Source organism: Hyla sarda, chromosome 2 (genome assembly GCF_029499605.1).
Source record: "Hyla sarda isolate aHylSar1 chromosome 2, aHylSar1.hap1, whole genome shotgun sequence".
Classification (NCBI taxonomy): domain Eukaryota; kingdom Metazoa; phylum Chordata; class Amphibia; order Anura; family Hylidae; genus Hyla; species Hyla sarda.
This window is the reverse complement of record NC_079190.1, coordinates 41,468,585-41,493,954: the sequence shown is the minus strand read 5'-3', so window position 1 is coordinate 41,493,954 and position 25,370 is coordinate 41,468,585. Positions and strand designations below refer to the sequence as shown.

At 45.1% G+C, this 25,370-nt stretch overlaps 1 protein-coding gene across 1 annotated transcript in view; it reads right to left on the bottom strand.

The window, feature by feature from the left end:
* Positions 1–2,450: 2,450 nt before the first annotated feature.
* Positions 2,451–25,370, bottom strand: part of AASDHPPT (aminoadipate-semialdehyde dehydrogenase-phosphopantetheinyl transferase) — a 91,378-nt gene continuing 68,458 nt past the window's right edge. Inside the window, exon 6 of the mRNA XM_056561616.1 lies at positions 2,451–2,794. Within this exon, the coding sequence (XP_056417591.1) occupies positions 2,711–2,794 (84 nt within the window). The 3' untranslated portion in view covers positions 2,451–2,710. The remainder of the gene's footprint in view (positions 2,795–25,370) is intronic.

Here is a 25,370-nt window from a genome sequence, read left to right as displayed (position 1 = left end):
AATAGCAACTAAGCAAGCTTGATTTCCTATACAAAAAAAAGCCATTCACCACCATACTTTGCAATCAGAGAACATTTTATAGTAATATTGTAATTTTTCTAACAATAATAGCAGCGATAAAAAGTGTATTTAAGGAGTAATGTATGGAATTCATATATTGGAATTGCTGTGAAGGACTCGGAACATCTATTTGACGTATAATCAACCGTTATCTAAGTAAGTAGATGGATAAAATTAGATTCCTTGCATTGACTCATTGACAGTCATTAGGTAGAGAGCCCAGCAAGGCTGCAGTCAATGATCTGCATGCCGCTGATCACACACTGTTAGTTCAGCTAGCCTCATAGAGTTTGACCTTGACGGGAAGATACGAGAAAACAAGTTTCCTGCCGAGAGTCCAACATGTGGGAAACAAAAAGCTAAAGGAAGAGAAAAGATGCCAGAACTCAGTGCAGATAAGCCTGTTATTTATTACATATAGTTCTTGGCATCGTTGGCCCAAAACCAAAAAATTATTCTTGTAGGTTATTTTTACCGATAAATGCAAATCGGCAATAGGCTGGGTATCTGAACTGATGTCGAAATGTGTCCTCTATGATCTAACCCATCTCTACTTGTACAGAGAGCAGATTTCAGAACAGCCGAGCGGTGGTCATAAGGGATTAGTTTGTTCCTGAGTACGGCAGATTTTAACAGCTGGAGGATGCTGGGCTGAAGAACGCTCTGTATGAGGAATGTGAGAGAAAAGGTGTTCGTGGCAAAGTCAAGTAGTTCATCATTATGGACAAGTAAACATAAAATCAATGAACATAAATATTGTACAGTCTCATGCTGTATAATAAAGTCAATAAAGGGACTTCATTGACCTTGGTCTTCTTTAAAGGGGTACTCCGCCCCTAGGCATCTTATCTCCTATCCAAAGGATAGGGGATAAAATATCTGTTCACGGGGGTCCCACCACGAACTCGACTGCAGCACCCCAGACATCTGGAGCACAGAGCAAACTTTGCTCCATGACTGATGACCGGCGATGTGGGCCGGAGGCTCATGACATCACAGCCACGCCCCGCTTGTGACGTCATGGCCATGCTGTGCTCTGGAGATTGTGGAGGGTCCAAGTGGTCGGACCCCACACAATCAGCTACTTATCCCCTATCCTGTGGATAGGGGATAAATTAATTTTGGCTGCAGTACCCCTTTAATTTCAACAGATTTTTTAAAGTTGTATATAGCCAAAAAGTCAAAGACTTATTATGAAGTAACTGATTAACGTATTACTAAGCTTCAATATGTCAGTAATAAAATGGATTTTTTAAACTAAGGCTTGGTACGGACTGAGTAATCTCCAATACACTGCTGTCTATTGGGAATGGCATTGTCCGCACAGTCTGTACCGGCTGCCCTCGGAATCTCCGGACTGAATATTTCCGGTCAGAGATTACTCCGAACCAAGTCTTAGTATGAAAAATCCATTTTATTACTGACGTATTGGAGCTTAGTAATAAGTTAATAAGTGACTTCATAATGTCTGTGACTCTTTGGCTATATACAAATTAAAAAAATCTATTGAATTTAAAGGGGCACTGTAGTCAAAATTAACTTATCCCCTATCCACAGGATAGGGGATAAGTAGCTGATCGCATGGGGTCCAACTGCTGGGACCCCCCACAATCTCCGGAGCAGGACCTGACTGAATAAGGAGTGTGTGAGGAGCATTGTTTTTTATGGAAGCTCCAAAGAGACCTATGTACAGCACTCGTCAATCATCGTAGCTCCTATTGAAATGAGCTCCTCACTCAAACTCGGATCCCATTCCGGAGATCGGGGATAGGGGATAAGTTAATTTTGGCTGCTATTATTCCCACTTTTCCCCTGTTTTCACAGTGAATTTTTATTTTCATTTTTCTCTAATATGCATGAATGGTGTTTTTACATGGTAGGAAACTTTGGTGCATCGGCAATGCACCAAAGTGAGCCAAAGTGAATTGTAATTTGATTTTTTTTTTTATAATTTACGGAAAGTGAAAGATTGACCGGAAAGATAAGTAAACCTTGGCGTGTGTTTGGACCATGCTGTTAATAAATAGAGTGAAAGCCATTTCTGATCCATTTTTACCAACATTTACTCAGAACTCCAATAGTACATGAGGTCCTCAGTGTCTGTCAATAGAAAAAGTTTTTTGTAAATGGGAAATGCACTACATAAAAAGAAATAGACAAAAACAATTAGATAAAACTAATCCTGATCAGAAAGGCTCAGTGCGGGTTTTGTGCTTCTCATTTTCACTTTCTTTACTTTTAATTAGCGTTTGAAGCGTTATTATAGGCGGCAGTCATATTTACACTCCGGAATTGAATGTGATGAAGGAGAACCTTTAAATTGCTTTTCCTGTCGTTCGGCAGAAAGTTTATTGAAGTAACAACAGCTTTTAAAACGAGATTGGGAATTTGGCATATTGTTTTAAGAGGGCAGGTTCATCGAATTATAGAGGTGTTAGGGCTCACTAAAAGAATAAAGACTTAAAGGGGTGCTCCAGTTAAAAAAAAGTTGAAGAGATTCAAAAACATTATCAAGTTATATAACATTGTGAAATACTTGCATCATCGATTCCAAAGTCTTGGCTGCCCACCTAAAGTAAAGTAATGTAGTCCACAACCTTCTGTTTGACCGTCGACCCTAGTTCTTCAATTATCAGTGGCCTTTTTTGGGTCAATGTGCCATAATTCCATGAGATACTGAGAACTTTGTCCTCCCATGCCTGGAACCAGCCCGTCCCACCTTGTAAATACACTGCTAAAAAAAATAAAGGGAACACTAAGATAACACATCCTAGATCTGAAGGAATTAACTAATCGTATGAAATACTTTCGTCTTTACATAGTTGAATGTGCTGACAACAAAATCACACAAAAATGATCAATGGAAATCAAATTTATCAACCCATGGAGGTCTGGATATGGAGTCACACTCAAAATCAAAGTGGAAAACCACACTACAGGCTGATCCAACTTTATGTAATGTCCTTAAAACAAGTCAAAATGAAGCTCAGTGTGTGTGGCCTCCACGTGCCCCTATGACCTCCCTACAACGCCTGGGCATGCTCCTGACGAGGTGGTGGATGGTCTCCTGAGGGATGTCCACCCAGACCTGGACTAAAGCATCCGCCAACTCCTGGACAATCTGTGGTGCAACGTGGAATTAGTGGAGCGGGACATGATGTCCCAGATGTGCTCAATCAGATTCAGGTCTGGGGAATGGGCAGGCCAGTCCATAGCATCAATGCCTTCCTCTTGCAGGAACTGGTGACACACTCCAGCCACATGAGGTCTAGCATTGTCTTTTGCATTAGGAGGAACCCAGGGCCAACCGCACCAGCATATGGTCTCACAAGGGGTCTGAGGATCTAATCTTGGTACCTAATGGCAGTCAGGTTACCTCTGGCAAGCACATGGAGGGCTGTGCGGCCTCCCAAAAAATGCTACCCCACACCATTACTGACCCACCGCCAACCCTTCATGCTAGAGGATGTTGCAGGCAGCAGAACGTTCTCTATGGTGTCCCCAGACTCTGTCATGTCTGTCACATGTGTTCAGTGTGAACCTGTTTTCATCTGTGAAGAGCACAGGGCACCAGTGGCGAATTTGGTGTTCTCTGGCAAATGGCAAACGTCCTGCACGGTGTTGGGCTTTAAGCACAACCCCCACCTGTGGATGTCGGGCCCTCATACCACCCTCATGAAGTCTGTTTCTGACCGTTTGAGTGGACACATGCACATTTGAGGCCTGCTGGAGGTCATTTTACAGGGCTCTGGCAGTCCTCCTCCTGCTCCCCCTTGCACAAAGGCGGAGTTAGCGGTCCTGCTGCTGGGTTGTTGCCCTCCTACGGCCTCCTCCACATCTCCTGATGTACTGGCCTGTCTCCTGGTAGCGCCTCCATGCTCTGGGCACTATGCTGACAGACACAGCAAACCTTGCCACAGCTTGTATTGATCTGCCATCCTGGATGAGCTGCACTACCTGAGCCACTTGTGTGGGTTGTAGACTCCATTGAGTGAAAGCACCGCCAGCATTCAAAAGTGACCAAAACATCAGCCAGGAAGCATAGGAACTGAGAAGTGGTCTGTAGTTACCACCAGCAGAACCACTGCTTTATTGGGGGTGTCTTGCTAATTGCCTATAATTTCCACCTGTTGTCTGTTCCATTTGCACAACAGCATGTGAAATTGATTGTCAATCATTGTTGCTTCCTGAGTGGACAGTGTGATTTCACAGATATGTGATTGACTTGGAGTTGCATTGTGTTGTTTAAGTGTTCCCTTTATTTTTTTGAGCAGTGTATGTATGTAACGTGGGCGCACTGAACCATGGTTGGCTAAGCACACCTCACTCCCCTTTTCCAGTCATAGGCAAATAAGTGCAGTGCCTGATGGGATATGTAGTTCTGGGCAGCACACCTCTTGTTGTCCAAACCAGGAAGTAACAGAAATTTGCAAGAGTGAAAGTGGGTCAATGGGCGTCCGAAAACATAAAAAATGCCATTGGGACTGCATAGTAAGAGCATGTCTCTCTGTCTATAAGTTGGAGTTTTTTATTTGAAGAAATGTTGGATAACCCCTTTAATCTATATTCTATAGGACAGATGTATTAAGACTGGTGTATTTGGGTTAGGTACACACACAGTATATGAAACCAATTTTGGTCCGTATTGTTACCAAACACAGATAACAGATAATAGATAGTGGAAAGACATGCACCTTTTTTTGTGCTTTGCACCCATTCCTGCATTTGAACAGAATCTGACTGAAAAAAAAACCTGTGTAGTGCGGTACAGCAGGGGTCCTATGTACCTTTAAGAAAATATGAGTATAATGGCAAAGTGCAAAACTAAGCTATAATACCACCATGCGTCTTAAGGGTGAGGTCACACCCTAATTTTGGTCAAGTTTTTTCCAAAGTGTGTATCACCTCAGCACTGCTCTAAGTCATAGGCACAGTTCATTTCTATTATGTATATACTGTAAATCAGCATTTCCATGTTGCTAAGGGGAAGACCTAAATGACAAAGCTGCCAGTGACTAAAGACTCTCTATCAATCTGCACTTCCCTTCAGCGACAGGGAGCGATGATCAGTTATAGAAGACGGATGCTGGGAGCGAAGATCACATGAGAGCAGCCAGTGACTAACTAGTGTTAACATAAGTTATTGAGTTATTATTAATTATAAGGCGGGGGCCTCACAGCATCATGTGAATCACAGTAAGATGAGCAACCACCATATAAATTCACAATTTTTATATAGGAAAGTAAAGTCTCATGCAGTCTTGTGGTCATTCACCAGTTGTACTGCTGTTCATCGGCTATTTCTCCAGGTAGCTCAATCACACATAAAACCCTGAGTGTGAAAAGAACAGTGGTGGGAAAATAGAAGTAGAGCTTGATGTTGGGCCACTAAGGTATTAATGGTTGACAGTGGCTATCCTTTACTGCTACTTTGTTAAAGGAATACTGTAGTGGAATATAACTTAGGCCAACACGCCCCTCCATGTATCCCATAGAGATCCTGCGGACTGCCATGGCCCCTTACAGGAGATTTCGTGGGGGGTCCCAGCAGTTGGACCCCGGCAATCTATAACTTATCCCCTAACCTTCGGATAGGGGATAAGTTATATTCCACTACAGTACTCCTTTAAAAATAAAAAAGTAGTACCGGAAACAGAGTACATAGCCATATTCTGGCCTGACCAACATGGAGGGATATCCGGACCACTTTGTATAAAAAAAACAACATACGTTTATTGTAATCTTCTCAACATCATGGCAGACAGTACAATAAAACAATAAATCTTCATATAATGGCAGTTCTTAGCATAAGTTAATAATTTAGAAGGGTTACATAGGCTTGTGCCCTCAAGTCTTATCTTGCCAGCTTGGATTTCTACCAAATATATGGACTAGGTACTTCATCCAGCATGGTGGATTCATCATGAAATGTTCTTTAAGATGGCCACTTCTTCCAGCCGTCATTCTCCTCCTTCTTCCATGCATCCGTATCCTGAAGGCATCTGTACTGGACTCCTGTATTGGAGACCCCTGCAAAGGAGACCCCCATTTAGGAGACCCTTTCCTCTATTTCCTCAATGCCTCATATGCTTATATTATGGGTGTGTCAATAATGATAGAATTTATGTCCTTTATAAATAAGGGTGTGTTTATCCTTATTGAGGATATGTCTACAATCACTGAGTGTCCATAAATATACATATAAGGTTTATTAAGAGTATATGTCTCCTCCCTTATGGGTTGGCTGAATATTCATTAACTTGTGGGTGTATGCTTCTTCTGATTGGATACACCATGTCCATTTATTGTTTCATTCTGCAACCATTATCCCCCGTGTGTACTAGAATAGTATAGCTATATGTCATTGATTTTATATCTATTTATATGTACAGTAGCGTGATGTCCTTGTGACAACTGGTAACCTTGCTACTTACACACACACACATATATATATATATTATATATATATATATATATCTATATATAGCAACAGAAGAATGCAGCAGCACACTGCCAGCACAAGGATATAGGTGAAACATGAATATGCAGATAAAACATGGAGAGCTATACAGCTATGGTGTAATAGATGCAAATGTGAAACTATGAAATAGTGAGGCACTTAGCTCGCAAATTTGTCTCCGCCGGTGGTCAAATAGCTTGGAACGTCCCACCGCGATAAGGTGGCCTCATTGGGATGGACATTACACTGTGAATATGCCTCTGTGTGAACAGTTCAGTAAGCATGGCAGGGTCTGGAACATCCAAGACACCTTATATACACCTGATAGAGGTGGGTGGGGTGCAAGGCCAACATGGAGGTAGCCACTCCCCCGTATGTGCAATACAGACAAAGAATAAGTCAGCCAGCACTTTAGTTGATACCAAACTATTATATGGACCTGGCCTACAGGTGCACGCTACTAGGCTAGATATGCAGCAACAGAAGAATGCAGCAGCACACTGCCAGCACAAAGATATAGGTGAAACATGAATATGCAGTTAAAACATGGAGAGCTATACAGCTATGGTGTAATAGATGCAAATGTGAAACTATGAAATATATATATATATATTGAACACGTGGCTTGTCTTATGTACTCTTGTAACCTTGATCAATATTTGATATTGAAAAATTACATACTGTACCCCTTAATAACCCAACCAATTGTATTATTAGCATTTTCATTCTTTTCTACTAAGTGCCATAACTATCTCTACAGAGCCCATGAGGGTTTGTTTTTTATGGGATCAACTATACCCTTCATTTAGTATTTGTGGAGTGAAGTTGGAAAAAAAAGCAAGTCTGTAACTTTGTATGATTGAAAAAGGCTTTTGTAAGGCATCCTGGCAGTCGAAGAAGGGCCTGGCCACAATGCCTCTCACAATTACTTCATGGTTTCTCGTCCTGTAATATGCATTATGCTGTAATGTACTAAGATAGTGCATGCTATGTCTACCACTGGACAGCTGCAGGTAGTTCCATCGCGCATGCGCAGTCAAAGTGCTTTACAGTGCTGTGTGTATTACAGGACGTGTAGCAGTAAAGACAGTAGATAGAGGTTTTGCGTCCATTCACCAGGCCCTGACTTTCAGACTTTCCAGGATGTCTTACAAAAGCTTTTTTTGTGCCTTCTTCATTCTCACTTTACGAGATAGGAATACCCCTTTAAAGGGTACACCACTGCCCCAACATTTTGTTCTGAACGCTGGGTGCGGGCCGCGGAGTTGGGACGTCATGACTAGGGATGAGCTAATCGAATCTGAAGAATCCGAATTCATTGCGAATTTCAGGAAAAATTAGATTTGCCTCGAATGCGAATATCGCCGCGATTCGATCACACAAATAGCTTAATTAAACTCCATTTAGTGTGGTCCAGGCTCCAGGGCATCTAAAATGGCAGATCCACATGTGAGGAGGGCAAGGAATCTTGGGAAGGCGGGAACAAGAGTAGGTGGGTTGACCCTGAATCACATGCAGCATATCAGCAGCCAGCCACCCCTGTGATGTCACAGCCCTATATAATCGGCAGCCATCTTGCAGCCAGTCACTTCAGCCTTTTATTGCAGAGAGATAGAGAGGGACAGACAGCATTGTGTGTTGCACAGAAAAACATTTTTCCAGCAGTGATTCACCTCCCAGTCACATCAGCTGTCAGGGACCGATCAGGGGACAGGGAGAGTGAGCCCTAAACTGACCCTAAATCTGCTCTCCCTGTCTACTTGCCCATCCACCCTAATCGGTGGATCGACAACTGGGCACTGGTCCCTTTCAGAACTAAAGTGTGGGGGCCTAATAAAAACACATACTAATAAATAGTCGGTCACAAATCAGAAAAATAACAGGAACTCTATAACAGATAATGTTCAAAGGACACAGATCAGTGAGCAGCACAGGGGACACTGGATCAGCGGTCATGAACAGAGGACACTATAGATCCGTGGTCATGAACAGAGGACACTGTAGATCAGTAGTCATGTACAGAACTCCAAAGATCTGAATAGAACTAATAAACATATAGAGTTCAAAACACCAGACAGGAAAATGGATGAGTCTGAACATACTCCAGAAACAAACCAGGAATAAGCTGAATCCCCTAGAAAAACCTCCGGTAGACACAGGAATAACAATACCCTCTGAGTCCCCATGGACAGGTAAACGGGATCTATCGCTAAACAGGAATATTCGCATTCCCTATGCAAACCTCCAGTAGACACGAAGTCCCCATGGACAGGTAATAGGGATGCCTACATACACTGGATATATTTATAGAACACTGTTCACACAGAACACAAGACAGGAAAAGCAATCCCAAGAACATCTCCAGTAGACAAGGAGTCGCCATGGAACGGTAACAGGGATGCAAGCATAGGACACTGTTCACACTGGACACAGAAACTGGACACTCCACTCCACTATAGGACTGGCCATTAATAATAAATCTAAGTAGACTACTGGCCAGCGGCACACTCACCAGTGTGGTCAGAAGCTGACCCAGTAGGAAAACAGAAATATAAAACACAGAACTTCAAAAGAACGGATACAAGAGAAAACACAGGGTGAACAGACACATAACAGAAAAAAAAAAACTAATTCTAAAACCGACTATACAAACACAGCTTAAAATCCACTAAGAGCATGCCACCTAACATGGCTAAAACCAGAAAATACAAAGTGCATGCTAAAACAGAGATAGTAGATTAAAAGCTCAAATAAGAAGAATTTCACCCAAAGCCTCCATTAGCAGCATGGCCGAAGCAAGATGTAATGAAGTATCACCAAGAGCTCCCAGCAGCATATCCAGCATGTTCGCAAGTCAGGATGAAATGAAGTCAATCATCAGCACTGAGACTAGGCTGGGCTGACTTTAAATAGACACACCCTAAAGGCTATTGGACAACATAGGCTGAGGCTGAAAAAGCCAGAGACATTAACTATTCCCTGACCAGAGAACATAAAACTGTTCATACACAGCAAATCCAATAGCTGTGTGTGAACACAGAACAGGACAGACATGACATTAGCATTCTGTTGCACAGAGAGAGGGACAGAGAGTAGTGTGTGTTGCACAGAAAAGCATTTTTCCAGCAGCGATTCACCTCCCAGTCACTACAGCGTTCTTTTACAGAAAGGGACAGAGAGTAGTGTATTGCACAGTGTGTTGCACAAAACAGCAGCGATTCACCTTAAGCCCAAATCCTGCCTAGAAGCACTGATAGGGAAGGGAGTGAGAATGAGAGAGAAAGTGCAATTTTGGGTGTAGTACACAGCGACCGTGTGCTGCAGCACTGATGTGTACTGCTGGTGTTGTACACAAATACTGTTTTAAGCGTACTGGAGCGCGTTGTCCTCCCCTCATAAGTGCATACCACATACGTACATCTGTGGTATAAGTGGTGCACTATTTTGTTCCTGTTAAAGTCTTAAGGGCCTAGATACTGTGAAAGGCCAGCCAAAAGTACATACCGGCTGGTGTTGTACACAAATACTGTTTTAATTGTAGTGGAGCGTATTGTTACTCCCCTCATATATGCACTAAGTAGTGCCAGGATGTGCACAGAGGAGTGGCAGAGGTCTAAATTCATCAGGCTGAGGTCACGGCAGACTAGAGGCAAGTGGCAGCAGGAGTCGCAGTGAGAGGCCTGAGCTCCCGGTATTAGCTAGCAGTCGTGTCTCGACCAGCAACCCATCTGCTGTCACTGACTGGTTAACACGGTCATCCACTTCATCACAAGAGACATTTGACACCCCCAGTCAACAGTCGGTAAGTTCCTCAGTTGGCATGGCCCGGGAGCAGTCCCTGTCCTCCCATTGCCTCTGTCCTATGCTGTTCCCTCCACCACAGAAGTATCTTATGCTATGTGTTCAGCTCCACTATTTAGTGAGGACAATCTAGAGGACAGTCAGCAGCTACTGCCCAGCCAAGAAGTGGAATAGACATCCCCTGATTCCTCCGCTAGGCGGGAAAGTAGTGATGAGGAGAGTGGCGTGGGAGGTGGTGTTGCGAGAGTTCAGGCTCCTGAAGCAGACACTGCTGAGGAACCTGAGGAGGACATCAGTAAGGTGCAGACACAACTCGATGATGAGGAAGCCGATCGCACTTGGGAGCCGGGTACAGAAGGGGCTTCCTCATCATCAGAAGAGGGTTGCAGGTTGCCTGTGAGACAGCAGCTGAGCCAGCAAGGTGGTAGCATGGTTGGCAGTCAGCATGATGGCAGAAGTGGAAAGTCTGGAGTCAAACGTGTTCAGGGTAGACCACCTGCTTCACGGCAGCCTACCTTCCTGGGAGGTAGTAAAACAGGGGTTCCTTGAGTCAGCAGCAGTAGCAGTCAATCAGTGCGGACTGTTGGTGGAAGAATCAGCTACTCGGCGGCGATGCAGTTTTCATCAAGCATCCGGAGGAGGTTAACATGGCCACATGCAAGCTGTGTCGGCAGAAGGTGAAGCATGTCCAGGGTCCCAATGTTGGCACCACGCCCCTGAGTCAACATATGCAGCGTCACCATACAGTGGCCTGGGAGAACCGTGGCTCCGATGAGGTGGTCCGGCCAGCTGCATCATCCAGTGGCACGCCACTCCCTGTTTCAGCCAGCCAAGGCTCCACCACCTCAGCCGAAGGGAGCTGTGTGTCATATCTATCTTCTGTCACTCCAGATGCTCCTGCTCCTCCTACTTTGATTCAGCCAATTCGCCAGCAATCCATCGGCGAAGCCATGTCCAAGAGACAACAGTATGCGCTCACTCATCCAATGGCGCAGAAGCTGAATGTGCTCCTGTCCAAGTTGCTGGTGCTGCAGTCCCTGCCTTTTCAAGTAGTGGACTCTGCATCTTTAAGAGAACTGATGGCTTGTGCCGAATCGAGGTGGAGAGTGCCAAGCCGTCATTTATTTGCGAAGAAGGCAGTACCAGCCCTGCACAATTTTGTGGAACAGAAGGTGGGTCAGTCCTTGAGCCTGTCAGTGTGTACCAAAGTGCCCGGCAGCGCCGACGTGTGGAGCTGTAACTACGGTCAGGGACAATACATGTCCTTTACGGCCTAACGGGTGAATGTGGTTCCTGCACAGCCACAACACAACAGCAACTTGGACAGGTCACGCCGCTTCCGCCTCCACGCTCTCAGGCAGTTGGTCCTGTGACGTTTCCACACGTTGGAATTCCACCCTCCATATGTTGGATTGACTGTACGAACAGAGAAAAGCCATCACCGATTTCTTGATGATCCAAGCGGATAGGGGGACTCCCCTGTGTAACTTCAATGTCAACCAGTGGCAGCTCATACGTTACACCTGCTGTTTGCTCAGGCCCTTTGAGGAAGCCACATTATTAGTCAGTCGCCAGGATTACAGGATGAACAACATCATTCCATTGCTTCATCTACTACAACACATTTTGGAAACAATGGCTGTTCAGGGCTCTGGAGAAATGAGCTACATCTCATGGCCACATGAGCCCTGTGGGGGCTGAACTGGAGGAGGAGGGGAAGGGGCACAGTGGAGCACAGTTTAGGTTTCATGAGATGGGTGTTTTTTCTAGTCATCTGATAGGAGAGGGTTATGAGGAAGGCGAGACAGAGGACCCAGACACACCGTGGCAGTATGCAGTGGAGATGGAGGCAGGGAGTCCCTCCGAGTCACTTGCACAAATGGCATGATGCATGCTCACTTGGGCAGTGGGATGACTTCTGGCTCTCCACCTTATTGGACCCTCACTACCGGCACAAAATGGGGGCCTTTTTTACATCCACTGAGAGGGATGACAAACTCCCCTACTACAGAGACATACTACGTAGTCAGTTGGCCAATGCCTATCTGTGCCATCGTCCATTCTCTTGCAGGTCTGACTCGTGGGGGCTCTCTGCACTTACCTTCCACTGCCATGGCTGCTGGGGAGGGGTGGGGTGGCTGGAGCAGTACCAGCTCCATCAGCAGCAGCCTGAGTCTACAGTCGCTGATGAGTAGCTTTCTTCACCCGAATAGTGAAGCAACTCATCAGCAGCAGGTAGACCTTGAGCATTACCTGAACCAGTAGGTGGTGGCATACCCTGACATGACCATGCCAACACACCTCAAAGAGCCGCTGGACTTCTGGGCAGCCAAACTTGATTTTTGGCTGCAACTAGCTGAGTTTGCCCGGGAAAAGCTGTCCTGCCTGGTCAGTAGTGTGCCATCAGAGCGGGTGTTTAGTGCTGTAGGGGCCATTGTAATCCCAAGGAGAACTTGTCTGTCCACGAAGAATGTGGAGAGACTGACCTTTGTGAAGATGAATCAGGCAAGGATCAGCCAGGATTTCCACCCACCAATGCCTGATGCATCAGAGTAGATTGACCATGGTGCCACACCAACACCTCACAAATATGGATAGTGCTAAACATATTTAAGGCGCTGCTCCCCAGTTACAGACATTCCTCCACATCAGACCACATGTAAGTATTGAGGATATGCATTACGTAAAACTTAACTTTTAATAATATTCTTAGGATAAAATATATGTACCCAAAATTTTTTTTTTAATTAAACAAAAGGAAAGGTGTGCAAAACACACCATGTGCCACCTACACCACCAAGAATTGATGTGATGCAAAGACTTCTAAAAAGTGGAAGGGAACAACGTATGGTCCATTATAACCGGAGGGGGTAAAAACTTCCCCTGTAAGGCCTTACTCTCCCATTATTAATTTCCTTCCTTAGCAAGTGTTACTCACCCCAAAAAAGGTGGCCCCACACAGGAACCTCTCCCTATTTCTCCCTACAAACACTACCATTTCCCAGGGTTTTTAGGTGGAAATAGAGTAAAAAAAAAAAAAAGACATAAGAAAAAAAGGAGATGCTGCTTAGATTTGTTTTGAATGCGCATGCGCAAAACTTCTTTATATACTCCGTGTACAGTCTTTGCCGGCTTGATTTCCTGAGGTGCTGGTCTGTGTACTCACGATGCAGAATACACACACATACGCAATGCGTGCTGATTGGACAAAGCGCATACGTCACACACAGAAGCAATGCGTGCTTATTGGACAAAGAGCATACGTCACTTCTAGCAAGTTAGGCTGACACTGATCAGCCGCAAGGCACCACTGAGAAAAAAAAAAAAAAGGGGGGGGGGTGGCGGAGCAGACACATAATAAGGAGCTGAGGAGGCAAGATTAGGCAAATAAGCTAAACAAAAAAAAAAGGAGGATTATGTGGAAAAGAGGGCCGATCTTGACCTAAGAAAAAAAAAGAAGCAAGAATGACGCTGTAGTCGAAAGCACTACTGGAAAATGTGGTACACAACAACCCCGAACACAGGAAGTCACGCTGAACTACACAAACAAGCTGAAATGAACGGAGGACAAAGCGTGCTGCAAGGACAGCACAGAACTAAAGTAAAGGGGAAGGTAAGCTGACAATTGGAAACACAGTTGGGCACAGAAAAAAATAAAAATCAATGGAGTACCCCTTTAACCCCTTAAGGACGCAGCCCTTTTTCACCTTAAGGACTGAGCCCTTTTTCGCAATTATGAACACCGTCACTTTACAAATTAACCCCTTCCCGCTATTGGACGTATGCATACGTCCAGGCGAATTACACGTTCGCGCAAATGGACGTATGCATACGTCCTAGCGATCTCCTGCTCTGCCGCGGGCAGCGCAGGAGATCGCGGGTGGGACTCAGCTGTCAATCACAGCCGGAGTCCCACCGCAGCTGCCGGGGCCGCGATCGCGCCGGTCCCGGCAGCATTAACCCCATAGATGCCGTGATCAGTCTGATCACGGCATCTATGGTGTTTGCAGGGGGAGCGCTCTCCCCCTGCCCATCAATCGCGGCGCCGCGATAAAATAAGGGGGATCGGGGGTGTCCAAGACACCCTCGATCCCCCTTGAAGAGATAGGAGTGAGGTGGCAGGATTGCCACCCCTCCTATCCCTGCTATTGATCGGCGGAGCGGCCGACCAATAGCAGACTGGGGGCGGGGGGGTTAAAGTTCGGTTCCCCGCGCTATGCCCGCCCATCGGTGTCCGGGCACAGCGGGGGGAACCGTGTAGTAGCGGCGGCGGCGATCACTTACCCGGCGGCGGCGGCGGCTGTGATCACGGCGGCGGTGGAGGTAAGTATGACGCCGCGTGTCCAGAGTCTGTTGCCTAGCAACATCTGCAGGGCGACAGTTTAGAGAGTGGTCTCTAAACTGTCGCCCTCCAGATGTTGCAAAACTACAACTCCCACCATGCCTTGACAGCTGTTTGCTGTGTTGGCATGCTGGGAGTTGTAGTTTTGCAAGATTTAGAGGGGTTCAGGCTAGAGATCACTGACAGTGGTCTCTAAACTGTAGCCCTCCAGATATTACAAAACTACAACTCCCAGCATGCTCAGACAGCAGTTTGCTGTCTTAGCATGCTGAGGTTTGTAGTTTTGCAACATCTGGAGGGCCACAGTTTAGAGACCACTGTCAGTGATCTCCAGCCTGAACCCCTCTAAATCTTGCAAAACTACAACTCCCAGCATTCAGGAACAGCAAATGGCTGTCTCGGCATGCTGGGAGTTGTACTTGCGTGCATCCAGCTGTTGCATAACTACATCTCCCAGCATTCTCTTTGGCAATCAGTACATGCTGAGAGTTGTAGTTCTGCAACAGCTGGAGGCACACTGGTTGGGAAATACCGAGTTAGGTAATAGGTTCTATTACCTAACTCAGTATTTTCCAACCAGTGTGCCTCCAGCTGTTGCAAAACTACAACTCCCAGCATGCACGTTCTGTCAGTGCATTCTGGGAGTTGTAGTTTTGCCCCCCCCCCCCCCCCTCCCATGTGAATGTACAGGTTACATTCACACTGGCGGCGGATTACAGTGAATTCCCTGCTTCAGGTTTGAGCTGCAGCAGCCGCAGCTCAAACTCCTAGCGGGAGACTCAGTGTAATCCGCCGTCAGTGTGAATGTAACCTAAAAACACTACACTACGCTAACACAAAATAAAGAGTAAAACACTACATATACACACGTACACTGCCCCCCCCCCCCCCCCCACCACCACCCCTTCCCCCCCAATAAAAATGAAAAACGTATCCTACAGCAGTGTTTCCAAAACGGAGCCTCCAGCTGTTGCAAAACAAAAACTCCCAGCATTTCCGGACAGCCATTGACTGTCCAAGCATGCTGGGAGTTTAGCAACAGCTGGAGGCACCCTGTTTGAGAATCACTGGTGTAAAATACCCCTATGTCCACCCCTATGCAAATCCCTAATTTAGGCCTCAAATGCGCATGGCGCTCTCACTTTGGAGCCCTGGCGTATTTCAAGGCAACAGTTTAGGGCCACATATGGGGTATCGCCGTACTCGGGAGAAATTGCCTAACAAATTTTGGGGGGCTTTTTCTCCTTTTACCTTTTATGAAAAGGTAAAGTTGGGGTCTACACCAGCATGTTAGTGTAAAAAAAAAACATTTTTGTACACTAACATACTGGTGTTGCCCCATACTTTCAAATTTCACAAGCGGTAAAAGAAAAAAAGCCTCCAAAATTTGTAACGCAATTTCTCCTGAGGACGGAGATACCCCATATGTGGGCGCAAAGTGCCCCGGGGCGCACAACAAGGCTCAGAAGGGAGAGTGTACCATGTAAATTTGAGGTCTAAATTGGTGATTTCCACAGGGGTGGCTGATTTTACAGCGGTTCTGACATAAGTGCAAAACAATAAATACCCACATATGACCCCATTTTGGAAACTACACCCCTCACGGAATGTAACAAGGGGTACAGTGAGCATTTACGCCCCACAGGTGTCTGACAGATCTTTGAAACAGGGGTCTGTGAAAATGAAAAATACAATTTTTAATTTACACAGCCCACTGTTCCAAAGATCCGTCAAATGCCAGTGGGGTGTAAATTCTCCCTGCACCCCTTATTACCTTCCGTGAGGGGTGTAGTTTTAAAAATGGGGTCACATGTGGGGGGTCCACTGTTCTGGCACCACGGGTGGCTTTGGAAATGCACATGGCCAAATTCTCTCTCCAAAAGCTCAATGATGCTCCTTCTCTTCTGAGCATTGTAGTTTGCCCCCAGTGCACTTCACGTCCACTTATTGGGTATTTCCATATTCAGAAGAGATGGGGTTACAAATTTTGGGGGGTATTTTCTGCTATTATCCCTTGTAAAAATGTAAAATTTGGGGGAAAACAAGCATTTTAGTGTAAAAAAAATATTTTTTTTTTTTACATATGCAAAAGTCGTGAAACACCTGTGGGGTATTAAGGTTCACTTTACCCCTTGTTACGTTCCCCAAGGGGTCTAGTTTCCAAAATGGTATGCCATGTGTTTTTATTTTTCTGTCCTGGCACCATAGGTGCTTCCTAAATGCGGCATGCCCCCAGAGCAAAATTTGCTTCCAAAAAGCCAAATGTGACTCCTTCTCTTCTGAGACCTGTAGTGCGCCAGCAGAGCACTTTTCATCCCCATATTGGGTGTCTTCTGAATCGGGAGAAATTGGGCTTCAAATGTTGGGGGGTATTTTCTGCTATTACCTTTTTTTAAAATGTTAAATTTTTGCTAAACCAAGCATTTTTGGTAAAAAAAAAATTATTTTTTTTACATATGCAAAAGTCGTGAAACACCTGTGGGGTATTAAGGTTCACTTTATCCCTTGTTACTTTCCTCAAGGAGTCTAGTTTCCAAAATGGCATGCCATGTCGTTTTTTTTTGTTGTCCTGGCACCATAGGGGCTTCCTAAATGCGACATGCCCCCGGAGCAAAATTTGCTCTCAAAAAGCCAAATATGACTCCTTCTCTTCTGAGCATTGTAGTTCGCCCGTAATGCACTTCAGGTCAACTTATGGGGTACCTCCATACTCAGAAGAGATGGGGTTACAAATTTTGGGGGGTATTTTCTGCTATTAACCCTTGCAAAAATGTGAAATTTGGGGGGAAACACACATTTTAGTGAAAATTTTTTTTTTTTTTTTTTACATATGCAAAAGTCATGAAACACCTGTGGGGTATTAAGGCTCACTTAATTCCTTTTTACTTTCCTCAAGGGGTCTAGTTTCCAAAATGGTATGCCATGTTTTTTTTATTTGCTGTTTTGGCACCATAGGGGCTTCCTAAATGCAACATGCCCCCAAAAAAACATTTCAGAAAAACGTACTCTCCAAAATCCCCTTGTTGCTCCTTCGCTTCTGAGCCCGCCGAACAATTTACATAGACATATGAGGTATGTGCTTACTCGAGAGAAATTGGGCTACAAATTCAAGTATAAATTTTATCCTTTTACCCCTTGTAAAAATTCAAAAATTGGGTCTACAAGAACATGCAAGTGTAAAAAATGAAGATTTTGAATTTTCTCCTTCACTTTGCTGCTTTTCCTGTGAAACACCTAAAGGGTTAAAACACTTACTGAATGTCATTTTGAATACTTTGGGGGGTGCAGTTTTTGTAATGGGGTCATTTATGGGGTATTTCTAATATGAAGACCCTTCAAATCCACTTCAAACCTGAACTGGTCCATGAAAAATAGCGAGTTTGAAAATTTTGTGAAAAATTTTAAAATTGCTGCTGAACTTTGAAGCCCTCTGGTGTCTTCCAAAAGTAAAAACATGTCAATTTTATGATGAAAATATAAAGTAGACATATTGTATATGTGAATCCAAAAAAAATAATATTTGGAATATCCATTTTCCTTACAAACAGAGAGCTTCAAAGCTAGAAAAATGCTAAATTTTCAATTTTTTCATCAAATTTTGGGATTTTTCACCAAGAAAGGATGCAAGTTACCACAAAAATTTACCACTATGTTAAAGTAGAATATGTCACGAAAAAACAATCTCGGAATCAGATTGATAAGTAAAAGCATTCCAGAATTATTAATGTTTAAAGTGACAGTGGTCAGATGTGCAAAAAAGGGCTGCGTCCTAGAGGTGAAAATGGGCTGTGTCCTTAAGGGGTTAATAACGCGAAAACGCTTTTACCGAATATTCTGATTCTGAGATTGTTTTTTCGTGACATATTCTACTTTATTTTAGTGGTAAATTTTCGGCGTTAATTGCATCCTTTTTTGGTGAAAAATCCCAAAATTTCATGAAAATTTTGAAAATTTAGCATTTTTCTAACTTTGAAGCTCTCTAATTGTAAGGAAAATGGATATTCCAAATAAATTGCTAAATCTGAAGGGACAGATGTTACAGAACTACAACTCCCAGGATACCTGGGCAGTCAAGGCATGCTGAGAGTTGTAGTTTGGCAACATCTGGAGGGTTACTGTTTGGGCACCACTGTAACAGTGGTCTCCAAACTGTGACCCTCCAGATGTTGCAAAACTACAACTCCCAGCATGCCCAGACAGCCTTTGGCTGTCTGGGCATGCTGGGAGTTGCAGTTTGGCCCCCCTAGTGGTTGCCACAGTAGAGATCGATTTACTTTCACTTTCAATTCCCCCCCCCCCCCCCACTGTCGATTCCCTACCTGATCAGGATCCTGCAGGCTCCAGCGAAGATCCCAGGTCCCCAGGCATCTTCTCCTGCAGGTACGGCCTCCATCTTCTTCCCAGAGCCCCTCGACATCCAGGGGCGGGCAGAACGGGGGGTTGCCATGGCAACCCCTTGTCCTGCGCTCCCATTGGTCAGAACTCCGTTCTGAGTAATGGCAGGGGATAGGAGTAGATCGCAGCTTTGCGATCTCACTCCAATCCTTTAGGCTGATCGGGGTTGTTGCTGACAACTCCGATCAGCCCTATTTTCCGGGTGATCGGGTCACCAGAGACCCGATCAGCCCGGAATTGGAGAAAATCGCATGTCTGAATTGACATGCGATTTTCTCCGATCGCCGACATGGGGGGGGTCTCAGGACCCCCCTGGGCGATGTGCCAGGGTGCCTGCTGAATGATTTCAGCAGGCATCCGGCTCCGGTCCCCAACCGGCTAGCGGTACGCCCTCGGTCCTTAAGGACTCGGAATGCAGGGCGTATCCATACGCCCTGTGTCCTGAAGAGGTTAATAATTTACTTGAGTCCGTAAGGTATAATACAGTACATGTGAAGCAGATGAAGAAGAGCCTAGCATCGGTTAGTGTCGGCTAGTGAAAGCACGCTTAGCGTGTAAAACAGTTCTGTCCCGCTATCACCTCTGTCTCCGGCTCTTCTTCACCTGCTTCACATGTACTGTATTATACCTTACGGACTCAAGTAAATTATTGATCACTGGATGGTATGTCTTTGTATGTCTTTTATTGTAATGTGAACAATAAAATGCAATGTGAACATGAGTATGCACCCCCGTATTCCAGGATCAGGCAAGGTCTTCTATGGTCGGTGTTTAGTAGTGAACTTAATCTTCTTCAGCTGGGCAAGTGCCGATTCATTCATTCCTACGAACTGGCAATAGAGAGTTTCCTGTGTGGGTCTGCCCTTATTAAGGTGAGTAACAATTGCCAAGAAAGGGAATTAATAGGGTGAGAGTAGGGCCTTACAGGAGAAGTTTTTACCCCACCGGTTACAATGGACAATATGTTGTTCCCTTCTACATTTTCAAGAAAAGTGTTACTCGTCTTAAAAATGGCAACCCCACACAGTGGCCAATCCCTATTTACATCTAAAAACCCTGGAAAATTGCAGTGTTTGTAGGTGGAAATAGGGAGAGGTTCCTGTGTGGGGCCGCCTTTTTAGGGCGCGTTACACTTGCCAAGAAGGGAATTAATAATGCGAGAGTAGGGCCTTACAGGGGAAGTTTTTACCCCCACAGGTTACAATGGACCATATGTTGTTACCTTCCACCTTTTAGAGGTCTTTGCATCACATTAATACTTGGTGGTGTAGGTGGCACATGGTGCTTTTTGCACACCTTTACTTTTGTTTGATTAGAAAAAAATTTGAGGTCCATATATTTTATCCTAACAATAATTAAAAGTTAAGTTTTACGTAATACATATCCTCAATACTCACTTGTGCACACTAATACTTTTACATAAGAGACCGTTTTCGTCTGCCCACCTGCCGCAGCTAATATTCTGATCCTGCCACCAGCCTGATGCCACACATCTGCCAAGTTCTCCTTTTTTTACCCACCTTCGTCCCCGGGTACTGGTATTGCCAGCCACCGCACCACTCTGTCACCGGGTCACTTTCAGGACTCCTGATGCTGTTGCTGCCACCTCCAGGCTGTTTAATTCAGCCATTATGTGGTCTCCTCATGCTTCTGCCACCTCCAGGCTGTGTCATTCAGCCACAATATGTTCTCCTCATGCTGCCGCCACCTCCATGCTATATCATTCAGCCACTATATGGTCTCCTTATGCTTCCGCCACCTCCAGGCTGTGTCATTGATCCACTATATGGTCTCTTCATGCTTCTGCCACCTCCAGGCTGTTTCATTCAGCCACTATATGTTCTCCTCATTCTGCTGCCACCTCCACGCCGTGTCATTCAGCCACTGTATGGTCTCCTCATGCATCCACCACCTCCATGCTGTGTCATTCAGCCACTATATGGTCTCCTCATACTGATGCCACCTCCAGGCTCTGTCATTGTGCTCTGTCATCTGCTCTGCGACAGTGATTCTAATAGCGACGCCTCTGATCTGCATGTCATACTGAATAACAGTATTATTTCACTAACCCAGCACACACCCTATGTGTGTTACAGCAAGAAAAGTGTTCTACACCCCTATTGAGGCTCTCTGTAGGCCAGAAATTGCCGTTTTTAATAGCGATTTGCCGCAAATAAATTTGGACCAAAACAAATTTTGGGGGGAAAATTTGGCTCTTCAGCCTAATCAAATTTTTCTCATCTCTAGTCACGACCATGCCCCTTGTGATGTCACATCATGCCCCCCCCCCAATGCAAGTCCCTCAATGCAAGTCTATGGGAGGGACGTGGCGGCCGCCACGCCCCTCCCATAGACTTGCATTGAGAAGGTGTGACGTCATGACCCCTCCGCCCACACCCAGCGTTTGGAACAAAATGTTCCGAACGCTGGGGCAGTGGAGTACCCCTTTAACTATTCCAGAACATTTTAGCCCCTGAGGTTAGGGAAGAAAAAAAAAAATTCCCAATTCATTTTTGCTTCTACCTTTGTGTCTATTCCCCAAATCTTTCATTAAAATTCAAAGAGAATATAAATGAGCATAGAGCTGGTGGAATAGATTGATTGAAGAGACATCTATAATTGGAAAGCAGAAAACCATTAACATAAAGGTGACAAACTAATGAAGCTAAAAACACATTACAGAAACAATACTTACAAGAAAGCCTATTTAACACCTGATAAATGTGAGAACTGTGTAGCGCACACTCTGAAGAAATTGTATTTGTAGGGAAAGAACCCAACTGCAATAGTAATAGTAATAATAATAATCATGTAATGTCTTCCCAATCATCTTTTTGTCATTTTCACACTTATAACTTTGAATGCCCTTGAGTTTCATATTATAAGCGGCTACAATTCACTCTTTATTGAAAATTAGTTATTTATTAGCTGCAGAATGAATTCTGTCAACCACGACATCACCATGATTTGGATGGAGCTAATGTGTTCAGGCGTAATTGTATCCGACCCATCTCTGTAATGTAAATATTGTTTTATTGTAAAGAGTCCCTGTCACCACTTCACCTATGACAAGTCCAGTCTTTGGAATGGAGGTCATTGGCTAAGCAGCTTGAATATAATGTATGTGCTTGATGATACTGAGGCACTGCGCTACCACACTGCTGGAAGGAGCGAGTGAAAGGTTATAAAAAGTAAGCGTTAGGCGTCAATTGAAGAGAAGGCAAATGGTGCAAATTTGGGGATACAGTTGGCCTATGAAAACGGTAAATCCTACACCTTTCCTGTGGCATACAAATAATGTTACCTAGGTAACAAAATCAATTCAAACCTATTAACCAAGACATGCTACCTACGAAAATAACAGTATAAGTATCTGTCATATACCACAAAAAAGTTATATGTTACTCAGTATCTAATCCTGATCATGTGCCTATAATTATGTGTTGTACTTTGTTTGAAATGTGTGTTCTGAAACAATAAGCAGCAGCTTTAGATCTGTGTGATGTACCGTTGTGATTTTGTGCCTCAATTAAATACTGTATCCATCAAGCTCATTGTGCCACTGTAGGAGAGGATGTGTAAGTTCACACTGCCATTGTGCTCCGTCTGGGTCCGCTTGGCTCTTTGCTTTTGTGCCAAACAGACCCAGAATGAGTCGGAGAACAACTGACACCGCCGGTTCCCAATGGATCCCATTGACTTGAATGGGCTCTATCTGGTGTAAATTTACAAGAATTGAGCAGAGGAAAAAAATAGGACATGCAGAATTTTATCTGCTCAACTTCCATCCATCCAATGAACTGGCTGATGGAGTTCTATTTACTGGAGCACAACAGCAATGTGAACTTTCACTAAGAAGAGGGTAGGCCATCAATTTTGGAAGACTGGATAACCTTGAAGATGGAGATGTCAGACTAACTTGTGGCTCTTAATGTGATACTGTGTGATACTTCAACCATCAACTTTATTGAAAGTCCATAAAACAACAGCTTGTGAACAAGTCAAAAGATCATACAAAGTCATGAAAGTGTAGGAGTTGTCTACAGTAACAAATGTCATCTGATAAACTTCAGAAAACAGAGAATTCTGGGTAACATCTTATTTTGCTTGTGCTAGCTTTTCTAAATCCCTCTATTGTCTTCCACTCCAGCAAGATCTGCATTCACCCATAAAATCTCCAGTTTGTAGCAGTATTGCTTCTATGGATAATTCATTATAAATGTTCATCTAACTGAATAAATGTTTGTTTTCTAATTCACGCATTATTGCACTGCTATGTATTTTTTATCATTTCACTGCCTCATGGCTGCTTCCCAGCTGCCTCTTCCAGGGGCGGACACAGAAGGCAGAGGGCCCCTGTGAAAAGAATGTAACTGCCCCCCCATATGTTAATTGTTCAGGACCCCCCCCCCCCTCTTCATATGTCACTTCCTCAGGTGGACCCCCATATGTCACTTGCTCAGCGGGGCCCCCACCTATATTAGTTGCTCAGGAGGACCCCCCTAATATCAGTTGTTAATTATTTATTAAGGCCCCACCCATATGCCACAGCTTATTAAGGCCCCTCACATTAGGTAGCAGTTATCCGACATTAGGTAGAATAGATTCCCCACATTAGGTAGCATAGTTTCCCTACATTAGGTAGCATAGATGCCCCACATTAGGTAGCAGTTTCCCCACATAAGGTAGCATAGATTCCCCATATTAGGTAGCATAGATTCCCCACATTAGGTAGTATAGTTTCGCTACATTAGGTAGCTGTCAGGATTCGGCAGGCTGGAGGTGGATCCTCTGTGTCAGAGAGGGATTGGCATGGACCGTACCGGTGGACCGGTTCTAAGTTGCTACTGGTTTTCACCAGAGCCCGCCGCAAAGCGGGATGGTCTTGCTGCGGCGGTAGCAACCAGGTCGTGTCCACCGGTAATGGCTCAACCTCACTGACTGCTGAGAGTGGTGTGGGACAGGATGACTAGACAGAGGCTAGGTCAGATGTAGCAGAAGGTCAGGGCAGGCGGCAAGGTTCGTAGTCAAGGGCAACGGCAGAAGGTCTGGTAACACTGGTAAGGGCAACGCTTTCACTAGGCACTGAGGCAACAAGATCCGGCAAGGACAGGAAGGGGAAGTGGGTTAAAATAAGCCTGAGCAGATGGGAGCTAATACACTGATTGGGCCAGGCACCAATTAGCGGTGCACTGGCCCTTTAAATCTTAGAGAGCCGGCGCGCGCATGCCCTAGAGAGCGGAGCCGCGCGCGCCAGGACGTGACAGCCGGGGAACGGGACAGGTGAGTAGATTGGGATGCGACCTGCGAGCGGGCGCGTCCCGCTATGCGCATCGCATCCCCGCCGACAGTGACAGTGCAGCGCTCCCGGTCAGCGGGTCTGACCGGGGCGCTTCAGAGAGGAGAACGCTGTGAGCGCTCCGGGAAGGAGCAGGGACCCGGAACGCTCGGCGTAACAGTAGCATAGATTCCCCACATTAGGTAGCAGTTTCCCCACATTAGGTAGCATAGATTCCCCACATCATGTAGCATAGTTTCCCCACATTAGGAAGCATAGATTCCCCGCATTAGGTAGCATAGTTTCCCCACAATCGGAAGTGCAGTTTCCCCAAATCAGGTAGCATAGTTTCCCCACATCAGGTAGCATAGTTTCCCCACATTAGGTAGCATAGTTTCCCCATATTAGGTAGCATAGTTCCACACATTAGGTAACATAGATTCCCCACATTAGGTAGCATAGATTCCCCACATTAGGTAGCAGTTTCCCCACATAAGGTAGCATAGATTCCCCATATTAGGTACATAGATTCCCCACATTAGGTAGTATAGTTTTGCTACATTTGGTAACATAGATTCCCCAAATTAGGTAGCAGTTTCCCCACATTAGGTAGCATAGTTTCCCCACATCAGGTAGCATAGTTCCACACATTAGGTAACATAGTTTCCCCATATTGGGTAGTATAGCTACCCCCCCCCCCCCCCCGACACACAGAGACACACACACAGACACACACACATAGACACACTTACCTGGCCTGTGCAGCATTTCTCCTCCCCGGCGGTGGCCTGAGGAGTGATGGCACTGATGTCCTCCTGCGTGGGTCTGCAGAGGTTTGTTACTTGCGCAATTTCCCTCATGAGATCCGGGTCAGCTGGTAGGCTGCTTTAGAGCAGTGAGCAGCAGGTCCGCTGCTCATGTGTGTGTCGTGTGAGGGGGCTGGCCAGGGCGATGGGCCTCCTCACACACTGGACCCCTGTGCAGCTGAACTGGCTGCACAGGCAACATGTCTGCCCCTGGCCTCATTCTATTCA